General features: G+C 41.8%; 1 protein-coding gene across 4 annotated transcripts in view; it reads left to right on the top strand.

Moving 5' to 3' along the window:
* LOC116323716 (unconventional myosin-Ic) overlaps positions 1 to 9891 on the top strand; it is a 67306-nt gene extending 57415 nt beyond the window's left edge. For all 4 annotated transcript variants that reach the window (XM_031744126.2, XM_039622543.1, XM_031744128.2 and 1 more), the window contains 17 exons: positions 500 to 546; positions 630 to 710; positions 1222 to 1327; positions 2565 to 2682; positions 3825 to 3938; positions 4083 to 4159; positions 4259 to 4327; positions 4432 to 4516; positions 5101 to 5260; positions 5388 to 5471; positions 5558 to 5651; positions 5727 to 5782; positions 5860 to 5995; positions 6127 to 6197; positions 6297 to 6394; positions 6539 to 6638; positions 7471 to 9891. In XM_031744126.2, the coding sequence (XP_031599986.1) occupies positions 500 to 546; positions 630 to 710; positions 1222 to 1327; positions 2565 to 2682; positions 3825 to 3938; positions 4083 to 4159; positions 4259 to 4327; positions 4432 to 4516; positions 5101 to 5260; positions 5388 to 5471; positions 5558 to 5651; positions 5727 to 5782; positions 5860 to 5995; positions 6127 to 6197; positions 6297 to 6394; positions 6539 to 6638; positions 7471 to 7497 (1523 nt within the window). In that variant the 3' untranslated portion in view covers positions 7498 to 9891. The remainder of the gene's footprint in view (positions 1 to 499; positions 547 to 629; positions 711 to 1221; positions 1328 to 2564; positions 2683 to 3824; positions 3939 to 4082; positions 4160 to 4258; positions 4328 to 4431; positions 4517 to 5100; positions 5261 to 5387; positions 5472 to 5557; positions 5652 to 5726; positions 5783 to 5859; positions 5996 to 6126; positions 6198 to 6296; positions 6395 to 6538; positions 6639 to 7470) is intronic.
* The last annotated feature ends 2890 nt before the right edge of the window (positions 9892 to 12781 follow it).

The following is a 12781-nucleotide window of genomic DNA, read 5'->3' as shown; positions in this document are numbered from 1 at the left end:
ACAAGGTCATATATGAAAGGAAATGAGGAAATGTCACATAGATCTGCTTTAAGACCACTTTGAAAGATCCTCAATTGAAACAGCTGGAATCATTAAAAACTTAAATAGCATCTAAAGTATTTTCTAGTCGCCTGTCAGGCTAACATTAGCTCTGTTAGCTAACTTGTTACAGCTGCTGGAAAATCAGATAGAAAATAACATTTTTATTTAGTGTGGTATAAAATAAAATTCATTATCAGAAAAGTCTTCAGTCTGACTAAATTGAAAATGTACCACTGTTTGTTAGATTTTTTTATTAGTAATATTATTATTGTTTTAGCTTGCTTGCTTGGGAGTTGTGCCCTTTGAAGGTAGACCAAGAAATAATCAGAGAATCTGGATTTTTTTCTCTCTCTCTCTCTCTCTCATTTGAAGAAGAGAAAGTCAGAGCAGTGGGCCAGTGATGAGTGTTAATGTGAGGTACTGCAGTTTCACATCTGACTCTTTCTCCTTTCCTCAGGATTTTTGGACAAGAACAACGACCTGCTGTTCAGGAACCTAAAAGAGGTGAGACGGATTTTAAAGTGAACCATTTTCTTTCCCAGAGTTGACGTTCAGGTTAAACGTACCCTGCGTGTGTGTGTCTGCAGGTCATGTGTATGTCAGAGAACAAGATCCTGACGCAGTGCTTTAACAGGGAAGAGCTGAGTGACAAGAAGCGTCCTGATACGGTGAGATACCTCAGTGTCCATCTGTGCCTCCCTGCTTGCATTCTGAGGTTTCCTGAGGTCTGCCGTGTTTTTCCTCATTTGCATCCCAGCATACTTTCTCACAGCAAAACAAACAGTGATGTGTTTCCCCTCTCCAGTGCTGAGTGGGCAGTCTGATGGGGATTCTCTGTGGCTACCCACTCACTGAGGAATTCCCTGACACTTGTATGTCCTCCATGCACGCTCACTCACACAGGACCTGTCACAGGCTGGCGGGTTAAGAGTCCCAGTCCTCCACACTGGGCCCAGTGTTCAGTGTCAGCTGGACTAGCCGTCACATCGCCGCCCCCTGCTTACGTTGCTCTTCTTAGCTCATCCTCTCTGTCTGGAGGCTTCAGTTTGCTTTTCTCCTCATCACTTTTTATCTTTTTAAGTCTTTGCTCCATTTGCCACCTAGCGTCCTCTCGCCTTCATCTCTCTATCCCCTGCTAACCACCTCTCATCCATCATATCTCTGTGTCTGCCCCTCCAGGCAGCCACCCAGTTCAAAGCCAGTCTGGCGAAACTCATGGAGATCCTGATGTCCAAGGAGCCATCGTACGTGCGCTGTATCAAGCCCAATGACTCCAAGCAGTCAGGTATGATTTCAAGTCCTTTTTCTGTTAATGTAGTGCAGAACACGATAGAGAGCATTCTTTCAAATGTTGTTGTTAGATGTTTGAATCGATTCTTTGCCTCATTTGGTGACAGCTAGCGGATCACGATTTCATAATGGTCTCATATCCATCATCAGTTTTTCCTTTTAGTCTTTGCTTTTTTTTCAATGCAAAATCTAACTACGGAACATTAACAATACTTTCCTCACAAACACAACCTAAATAATAAATCCAGGGCACAACAAAGAGTATAAGTGTGAGGCCAGGAAAGGGAGGAAGACAGTGAGGTGACACACAGGTGTCAGATGTTGAGTAAATTGGGAGCATTTATGTCCGTTTGTGTGTACCTGCATACGCCTGACCCTCTCCCACATATTATTGCTTTCTATTACCCCCTACAACAAAATAATGGTATTTTTGCTGTTATTACTACCAGCTGCACTGCCACCATCACCACTCTAAGTGATGGTAGTAAAAACAGTTGACAGATGTGAGCTTTCTACTCTCTTTACTCTGTTCAAACAAAACGAGTGACTGTACTGGACATTTACAAAGAAGCCTGTTGTTTTGGTGGAGACCTGTGCTAATACTATTTTCCAATTGCAAAGCTTACATTTAGGTGTAGTTCGTAAAGTTAGATTTCAACAGCATTAAAATGTTTCAAGTGCATGTAGTAAGTTTAAATTCTGTGCTTTATTTGCCTCTGTTAATGTTTCACACTATATAAATTCAGATTTTCAAAGTAAAATACTCCTCTAACAAAGTTGTTTTTTGTAAACATTAGGATTTACAGCTCGATTCAGATTGCTATGAGTGTTAGTATTTTTCAGCGGGTCAATGCCAGCTTTATGCAATACTTTTTCTAAAAGGAGCTTCAACAAGATAATAATTTCCCCACAAACCTCACATTCATTCTGATGTTTCACAAATTCTCACCAAAACAGGTTGGATTTGGGGTTTTTGTTTGTTTGTTTGTTTGTTTTGTTTTTTCTGCTCCATCAGTAGCTGCAGTGGACCTCTCCGTGTGGTCGTCAGTATATCGGAGCGGCCCTTTGTTTCTCTCCAAAGTTGGGCTTTTGTTGATTTCACACTGTTTCTTTGTCCTGTGTCACTCCCACTCCTGCTGCTTAGCATTTACTGGTTTTCTCTGGTTCATTTTGCTCTGCTGCCTTTCACATTTTTCTCACTGAGCCTGCTCTCCCTCTGCTCTCCGTCACAGGTCGATTTGATGAAGTATTGATCCGTCACCAGGTCAAGTATCTGGGACTGATGGAGAATCTGAGGGTGAGGAGGGCGGGCTTTGCCTACAGACGTCGCTACGAGGTGTTCCTGCAGAGGTGATCTGCCACCACTAACATGTTTCCACAACATCTGCTGATCTCATCGCAGCTATCGGTCACAAAGATTCTCACATAGAAACACATTAGTTTTAGTAATTCATTGAAAATTATTAAGTAAATTTATTCAGATTCGTTCATAACTATGGAACAACTTAGTATTGAGCTTTGAAACTTTGAAACTTATTTCAAAGCATTCCATTGGATACCTCAGTACATCTTGATGTACCATCCAGGTAAGTAAATCTCCAAAAGTTGATTCTGTTCATCTGGACATAGCGTTTTCAGTGGTAGAAACATTTCGTCACTCATCCAAGTGACTTCTTCACTAAGATTGGGGAAACCTGCAGTCAGCTGAGACTGAAGAAGTCACTTGGATGAGTGACGAAACGCTACGTCCAGATGAACAGTATCAACTTTTGGAGACACCTCAGTACGCTACAGTAGCTTTTAACACCTACCAAAAGTGTCAAATTCCTCCTCCTCATACCCCAAGTCATTGACAGCAAAACGAGAAAAAAGTTAAAAGCTGCTCAACAGTGACTATTCCCAGTATTTAAACTCAGTATGAATGACAGTAAACCCATGCTGGTGTAGAGCTATTATTCTTCTCCCAGGTGAGTGGCCTTTTATGCCAAAGTGTCTTAAATCAGACAATCACCTTCTGCTATCATTGCTAACTTTAAATTTGGAATAAAGGGTGGAAAAAAAAAAGTTTCCTGAAGCCAAAAGGGGAAACAGAAAATTCCTTGTTTGTTCTGAGAAACAAACCAAATCCAAAAAAATACTTCCAGTGACGTTAGACAAAAGCACTAAATCTTCACAGGTCAGAGGCTGGGACAAGGGATCGTTTGGCAGTCTTACTATAGATAAATCAAACAAAGCTTACATATTGCACATTATTTCTCTGACTGGTTTGTGCTCACCTGAGACATTTGTTTACCTGTCTTAGTATGTCTTTATCTGTTAAAAGGCGGGTCTCTGATAATGAACAGGCTGAGGTGAGACAAACAAATAAAGGCCAGCCTCCAAATAGAGACTATAGAAATAGCTGGCTAACTTGCTGTCTTATAAACAGACAGACCTTTTAGTTTTTGACTTAATTCAAATGATTACTTTGTTTTTTTCCTGTTTACGTTTAGATATAAGTCCCTGTGTCCAGGCACGTGGCCTAACTGGGATGGGAAGCTGTCAGATGGAGTTTCCACACTGGTCAAACACTTGGGATACAAGCCTGAGGAGTACAAAATGGGCAGGTCAGCCGCACTGTTTGATCAAGATGCCAAAACTAACCTGTCAGATCTGGCAGCTGTCACAGATCCTGTAGTATAAGAAGCACTGCCCCATATTTTGACTTTCTTTATCATGTCTGTAATTCCATGTCTTTCATAACCACTTAGATCCAAAATCTTCATCCGCTTCCCAAAGACCTTGTTTGCCACAGAGGATGCACTGGAGACCAGGAAACACAGTCTCGGTAAGAGTTGGCAAGTCTCAACCTGATGCATGTATGCCGTTATATTGCTGACAGACGATGTGCTGCAGGTTTGAGCTTGTTCCCTCTGTCCCCACACAGCCACCAAGCTGCAGGCGGGGTGGAAAGGCTATAGCCAGAAGTGCAAATACCAGAAACTCAGAAACTCAGGTAGGGAGGTTTATATAAAGAGTATACACGATTGCTGGCATGTGTATCTCATATTTACAGTAAACCTGATCCATTTATTTATATGACTTTCCTGTATCTGGCAGCTATTGCAGTCCAAGCGTGGTGGAGGGGGATCCTGGCCAGAAGAAGGGCCCAGCACAGACGACAGGCAGCAAATACAATCCGCAGGTACAGAGTATACCGGAGCCAACCAGCAGATGGTGTCATACTCTAATGAAAACGTTTATCCATAGAGACCAAGTTTTTGTGTCAGAGGCTGTGGACGTTTGGAGCAGCCTCAAGTGGAGATTAGAGGAACTGCAGCTTTTTGACACTTTAGTGTTCCCAAAGGATTGTGCTACACGTGATTGTGAAATGTAAAGTATGGGAAGCTCTGTTTGGTTTCATTTAAACATATTTAATTACAACCTTATTACCTTACCTCATTTGCCTTAATTAATAGCAGTCAGATTTCGTGTTTTACTCAACAGACTTGCTCTGAGGATCAGTCCTAATAATAATCACTTAAGTAAAGTGAAACAAAATGCAGAATAATTGTCAGGGAGACAATGAAATAAATGAATTGGAAAAAACAAATCATTACATTCTGAAAGCTATGAAAGTTCCAATGAGTTCAAGAAGACACGCCCTTCTTTCTTTTTTAAAAATATAAGGGTGCTGTTTCATTCTAATGTTTCCTTTAGGATTAGTGTGAAGAAACTTTATCTTACTGGTCTTTGCTGATTCCAGCTCCTTTCTTGTCTCTCCATCAGGTTCATCAAAGGCTTCATCTACCGCCACAAGGAGCGCTGTCCAGAGAACGAGTATTTCCTGGATTATGTGCGCTACTCCTTCCTCATGAACCTCCGCAAAAACCTGCCCAAAAATGTCCTGGACAAGAGCTGGCCCACTCCTCCAGCTGCTCTCACTGAGGTCAGAGTTCAGATTTGACTAAAAAATGTGCATGTAAATGTTCTGTCCGGTAAGACCTTCTCATATAGAAAATAAGTGAAAACTGAAGCCAGTAGTCAAGTAATGTGAAACTGCTGTGTGTCTGTAGGCGTCTGAGCATTTGCGTAAGATGTGCATGCAGAACATGGTGTGGAGTTACTGCAAGAAGATCAATCCTGAGTGGAAACATCAGGTGATGACTGCCCCGCGCTCTCTATCACACTGTAAGTTTTCTGGTTTGCTGCTTGCTTCATTCACATCAATCTCGCCTTTGAATAGATGGAGCAGAAGATGATTGCAAGCGAGATCTTTAAAGACAAAAAGGACAACTACCCACAGAGTGTGCCCAAGCTGTTTGTCAGCACCAGACTCGGTAAGCCATTGCTCACTCTGCAGCCAACAAGCTAGAAATGCTTTCAGATCAGTGAACGTGTCTGCTCTTATTCAGATGGTGAGAACATTAACCCCAAAGTGGTGCAAGCTCTGGGCAGTGAGAAGATGAAGGTTAGTGAAGCTTTAGGCAGTTTTAACTACAAGCTCAGCATCAGCACCTACTGATCTTCCTGTGCTTTTGTCCCCAGTATGCAGTGCCGGTCACCAAGTACGACAGGAGGGGCTACAAGCCCCGCCACCGGCAGCTGCTGCTCACTGCCAACAGTGCCGTTATTGCAGAGGAGGGCAAGCTCAAGCAGCGCATTGACTACGGCGCTCTGAAAGGTCAGAGGTCAAAAATAGACCGTCGCTTCTCGTTTTGTCTTGGCTTTTAGCGGGTGTTTGTCACATGATTTGGAACAGCGATTGACATTTTGAAAAGAAAACAGCCACTAATTGTCTTGCTGTGTTTACAGGCATCTCAGTCAGCTCTCTCAGCGACGGCGTGTTTGTTCTGCACGTGCCCAGTGAGGACAACAAACAAAAGGTGAAGATGAGGACACCTAACTGCTTTGCTGCTGTTTAAAAGAAGAAAAAAAAGTCCCACAAAGAAAACTCATTTGCGTCTGCCTGTGTTTCCTCGCAGGGAGATGTGGTTCTGCAGAGCGACCATGTGATCGAGACCCTGACCAAGCTCGCCATCTGCGCTGACAAAATCAACAGCATCAACATCAACCAGGGCAGGTGAAAGGCAGAAACACACACACTGTTCCCCACAAAGCTGTGCACAGTCTGCATTGGCAGTCTCAGGCTCCTTTCACGTTAATCATTCTGGAGTACTTCATGAGTGCCTTCATCAGTCTCACTGCCCCTCTGTTGCTTCCCCAGTATAAAGTTTACAATGGGTCAGGGGAAGGAGGGGATAATAGACTTCACACCTGGATCAGAACTGCTGGTGGCCAAAGCTAAGAACGGACACTTGTCTGTGGTGAGTGTGCTTTATCATCTTCTGCATCATTATCAGTTCTATGTTTTTGTCAGCAATGTGTTTACAGATGTTTTTTTGTCTTTTGCTAGTTACCTTACTTTTTATAATGCACTTGTTGTATACTCATTTTTCAGTCTGCATTGATGAGTGCTGTTGCAGCTTTAAAGGGTGTATCTACACATCATTCACAGTTCTAAATAACCATTTAAACCAACTTTCTTTTAATTGGTTCCCCAACCACATGCCCAGCATTGGGTGGAGCATCTGTGTTCAAAGCCAGATCAGTGTGCGTGAGATGACCATATTGGTTGTAGTAAACACATGACAGACCGGTCCACACCTCAATGCTTTTCAGCATTCTTTATTACTATAACACACACGGTTGCTGTATAAACCACAGCTACAGCTCAACATACCAACAACAACAATAACACTGACAGGACCCAGTACAGACTTTAAAGCTGGCGAGGCATGATTGCGGCTGCTGCTTAGGTGTGTCCACCTCCCCTGCAGTGGCACCGCAGACCACGCCCCGCCACATAGGTATATCTGCTCTCAGTGATGTCATATAGATGCAAGAATAGAAAAACCTCTCTGAGCCTCTTAGCTTATTCAGTTCCATTGTTTTCGTTTCTCTAAGAAGAAAAAAAAAAAGAAATAAATGTTGCTAGTTACTGCAGAACAGTTTTGCTCACTGATTTGAATCGATTTACTGATCCTGACAGTTGTTGTATACTGTTCAACTGCTGTGAATAAGGATTTGGGTGTAAAGCAGCACTTGATAAGAGTCTCTGAGTTAAGGTGAAACGTTTCTCCTCTGGCTTCCTTTCAGACGGCTCCCAGGCTGAACTCCAGATGATGGCCACTCTGACCACACACACCAGGACCCATGTCCTCCTGACCTCTGCCATCCACCAATCACATGACTGCAGACTCCACTCTGCTTAAGCCAATCAGATGCAAACTGTCACTAGATGGGTGGCATGCGTTTCCGATTTAAACAAAAAACTATAAAAATCCAGCTAAACTAATTGATATATTTATGTTTATAGATAATATTTTTGGGATTAATGCTGTTTAAATATTCTGATTTTATATATGAGGCCAAGGGATAACAAATATATTTGGTGCAATTTTCTTGCACCAGCTGTGTTTATTGTGCTTTATATGGGAACATGACCAAGAAAACAATAAGGAAAGCATTAGAATAGAAGACAGTGAGACGAAGGGTGCTGTTGTGGATCAAAGTCAGGGTCAGCTGTTGCCTCTTTTTCTTTTTTTTCCTGTTTACTTTTTAATTTTTATTTTGCTCCTTTGTCTGCCTGACACTGCTTCGTTAACTGGGCCAGTTATTAAAGCTGTATGTTGTTGCGGAGTGTTAAGAACAAGGTCTGACAGCATGTAGGACAGCTGCTGGGAGGTTTGACGAGGAGGAACAGGAACTTTTCAAACATTCAGTAAAGATTTGAGGCCAAAAAAAAGCTTTTTAGTTTCAGACGTGGCTGAAAATACCTTAAAGAGTTCAATTTACTACTGAATACTCTTCAAAAATCTTTATTTGTACAGTGTTTGAGTAAGAAGAGAGGTAATTGTGAGAGAATCGCTGCAGCATGTGCTGTAAATGCTGCAAGAAAAGAACAAAGTAAGTGAGATGGGTTTGTGGTAAAGGCACGAGAAAGACGGGGAGAGAGAAGCGAGGGCGCAGCAGTGGTTTGCCTTGATGCTAGGTGCTTGTGCCTTTCTCTCTGACTTTATTTACAACAGTTTTATAGCTCTTCACCGCCGTGTGAGAACCATGACGCTCCAACGAGTCGAGTTAAGTGCAGATGGAAACCTGCCATCCTCTCAGTGAATGTTGGATTAACACCAGCAGCAGCAGCATGTACAGCACACGCCAATTGTTCACAACCACAGAGTCCCTCCATCGCTATGTCTGCCCTCCAGCTCCACCCTCCTCACTGCCTGTTACACTCAACTAACCAGGTATTACTATAACTAATCAGGCTTTCACCAGTCTGACAGCTAACAGCATTTTGGCTTTAAAAAAAAAAGAATAACTTTAGCCCTGTGAGACTAAATTTTAAAGCTGTATTTGGTTCCGCAGTAATTGTACTTTAATATTGGGCTACGTTAAAAGGCCAAAAGATGCTATTAATCAATGAAAAGATTGGAAAAGATTGGAAATTAAGTCTCATGTCTTAATTGTAAATATGAAGCTACATCCAGCAAGCAGCTAGCTTGATTTAGGAGAGAATAATGGCCCGGTTTGTGGGAAAGAGTTTAGTTTCATTTATGGGAAATTTCCAGGAAATCTGCATCCACAAGTAGGTTTGGTTGTTGTTTGTTAAAAGTCCTCCTACACATTTTGGTTTTGTAATCGTTAATGAAGACAGAATGTAACTCTGAGCTTTATATCTCCAATATAGCCTATTGGAAGGCTAACTCTTTTCTTTGCAATTATAATCAAGCTAACTGTTTCCCCACTGTAGCCTCATGATGTTCATTTACTCATATGTGACAACAAAAGTAGACTTCTCAGAGCAGGACACCATCTGAAAGGCCAAGAAAATGCCATCTGACGCCAACTGTCACAGCAGAAGTTGTTCAGGTGTAACACATCCTGTAGTTCAGTTCAGACATTTCTGTTTAGCCCTGACTCTGACCTCTGACCCCTGATTCTCCCTGAAGCCTACAGCTGAGACCAAAGATGGGGAGGTTTTGCTCTGGAAAACTTTTGAGAGGAGCTCCAAAATGTTTCCACTTGATGTCAGAACTTTGTCTCTGAGTGCTGCTGCTGCTGCTGTGTGCATTAGCCAAAGGCCCTGTTGATTTCTAGTGATTTTGTGTTATATGATTAATATGACATTATGGTCTCGTACTAAATGTTGGAGATGTAAATGTCCATTTTTGTTGTGTTTTAAATGAGTGACTCAAGCCAAGCAAGGTTTGACGATGTGAAACGTTTGGGGGAGAAGAAGCTTTTTGGTGTTTGTTAACCCAAACTTGTCCATGTGCCTTTGTTAGAATAGCAATATAAGACGTGTCTGGGAAGAGGAAGACCTCTGTTAGCCTGCCTGGAGGTGTTCCCTCTCTGTGTATAAGCTTTATTCAAACCAAGTCTGTTGATTCACAGATACACTCTTGTTATCACTCCTGACTTACTGTATCCACCAAACCAATGTAGAATTCTGCCAACACACTAAACCATGAGATAGAATTTGAAGAATGAATAAATTTGAAAATTAAAAACAAACTAGTTGTGTCTGCTGGGTGTTGCTTTTTATGTGTGTGTGACCTATCCTTTTATCCAAAGGGGTTGTTAAGTAGCCCAGAGTTAATAAAATGGCAACAACATGCAACCCTGCTTTAGCAGGGTCCAGAAATGCCTGCTGATGTGTTTTGTGTTTTGTTTTTTTTTTCTAATATTTTCCAGGTTGGTTTACAATGTGAATAAGACCAAATGCAAATCTCAGAGTTAGGGGGTGTCACTAAGATTGTAATTTATTATTTTTTTTTAAGACGCCTGAAAACGTTCATATTTATAAACGATTAGCAACTAAAACTAAACAGGAAATGCTTAAAGTGAACCGATTATGCTTATCCCATGTAATAAACACTCATCTGCCACTTTATTAGGTGCTAGACCTGAGTTTGGACCCCTTTTGTCTTCAAAGCTCTTTTTAATTCTTCGTGGCATAGATTAATCAAGGTGCTGGAAACTTTCCTCACAGATGGCTTTGTGGCATGGTGTGTTATCCTGCTGGAAGCAGCCATCAGAAGATGGTACACTGATCATAAAGGGATGGACATGCTCAGCAAGAACACTCAGGTAGGCTGTGACATTTAAGCAGTGTTCAGGTGGTACTAGGGGCCTAAAGTGTGCCAAGAAAATAGCCCCCACACCATTAGGCCGGTACCTGCAGCCTGAACCATTGATATAAGGCAGGATGGCTCCATGGTTTCATGTTGCTTACACTACATTATGACCCTACCACCCAAATGTGGCAGCAGAAATCGAGATTCATCAGACCACATCCATGTTTTTCTAGTCTTTTGCTGTGTGATTTGGTGAATTGTAGTTTGTTTCCTATTCTAGCTGGAAGGAGTGGCACCCAGTGTGGTCTTCTGCTGCTGTAGCCCATCTGCTTCAAGTTTAGACATGTTGTGCATTCACAGATGCTCTTCTGCATATTTTGATTTAAATGAGTGGTTATTTCCTTTGGCCACACTGCTTTGAGCAGATACTAGTCTACTCTGACCTTTGGCATCAACGCTGGATATGCTCTCTGTAAACAGTAGAGATGGTTGTGTGGGGAAATCTCAGTAGATCCATTTTTTTAAATACTCAAAAATACTCAAACCAGCCTGTCTGGCACCAACAATCAAAAATCAAGTCACTTAAATCACATCTCCTCTTTCTGATGACTAGTTTGAGCGTCAGCAGGTTGGTTTGACAGATGTGTTCATGACCAAATACATTGAGTTGTTGCCATGTGATTGGCTGATTATGTTAAAGAGTGGTCGATACTGTGATTGTTGAGTGTAAAAGGTTTAGGTGATAAGCAAACTGATTGGTGAGTGTTTATACAGCACGTTTCAGATAAACAGGTCACTATGTGCACAAATGACCCATGTGAGGCAAATGCTCCACCACCTGCCATTCAAACTTTCTCTTTGCGAGGGGCAGCCAATCGGGAGAAAGTTAGCTTAAAGTAACAGGAACCAACATTACTTCTTTCAGTGTTCAGTGGATGAACCGAGGAACCGCACCAGGCCTCGGTATATGATAAATAAGGATCGTTTTCAACGTTGAAACATGGAAAGCTACTCCATTAGCATTCAACAAAAGTAGTATAGAGGTAAAAACTGTCATTATAGGCCTATTTTAATTGTTAAAAAAAATCTATCAAAAATAAGAAATCAAATTAAACATAAAAATAATGGAACAGGAACAAGGTGTATGAATGACTTGTTGGTGTTTTACGGCTTGATCTGTTTAAAGTTGCTTTCTTGAGTAGCAGTTTTCATACTTACTGGTTCCCTTGTTCACACCGTGGTGTTATGAGGTGGACTGAGGATAGACGGAGGTCCTGCAACAACAGGAGCCTGGAAAGTTACAAACCTTATGAGTGCCAACTAGTTCAGGCTGCTGAGGCCCTGCTTTATAATCTGCAGGCTTTCGCCACGTCAGTATCCCATTTTGAGACTTTCACCACATCAGTCTTGTGATTACAGACAACATCTTGCATAAATATTGTATTTATTAAAGTTATTGGGGGGAATTTTAGCCTATAATCAACATATAAAGCACACCGCTGGGGGAAACAAATATTGACAGGAAACAACAAAGCTTATAAAAACTACCAAACACCTCCCTATATTTGATTGTGTAAGTGCTGTGCAGCTGCTCAAGTTCCCCCCTTTGTATCAATCATTAAATAATTAAAAAAAATCCAAGTTGGATGTTTTATAAAATACAGATCAGCCTGATAGAATTAGAAAACTCTGTTTTCAAGCACAAACTGCACTGCAGACAGTGAGACAGCTCATATCATATTCTTCATTTAAACCGTGTGGGGACAGAGCCACATGCAGGAGTCAAATCTGATCCAAATTACCTCCTCAAAAATCACAAATGGTTGTGTCAGTGCTACAGAATACCTAACGTGTCACAAAAGCAATGATCTCCATCTCCAAAGTGTCTGTTGTTGTAGGGAGGATGAAATAGGAATGCAGCTATCTGAGTCCCACTGAAAATGCTATGTCCAGATTAACACAATCAACTTTTTGGAATTGAGCGTGCATCAAGACCGTTATCTCATGGTAATTTGTTTGAATCTGATTCAACACAGACTCCTTTAAGTGGCTCCACTGATCACGTGAGTGCTGATCATGTGATTCTGCTGTCAAACAGTTTAGAGGTCTGTGCTACAGTGAACACTAGATTTCCCGCTGAACCTTTGAGAAGCACATTTTCAGTGGTTTAACTGTCTGTATGATCTCTGCACTGCGCTGTCATGGTTTGAAGCAGCCAGCAGGTGTCGCCCACTGAGAATACTCCCCTGGTGTTATTTGCCCTCCTCAGCGGGCCTTTTTACTCTGGACCATGTAAACCCTCCTCTCCTGTATTTCAAGGAATCCTG

The sequence above is a fragment of the Oreochromis aureus genome, linkage group 14, assembly GCF_013358895.1.
Source record: "Oreochromis aureus strain Israel breed Guangdong linkage group 14, ZZ_aureus, whole genome shotgun sequence".
In the NCBI taxonomy this organism is placed as follows: Eukaryota; Metazoa; Chordata; class Actinopteri; order Cichliformes; family Cichlidae; genus Oreochromis; species Oreochromis aureus.
Note: the sequence above shows the minus strand (reverse complement) of the source record. Positions and strands in the feature narration are given on the sequence as shown.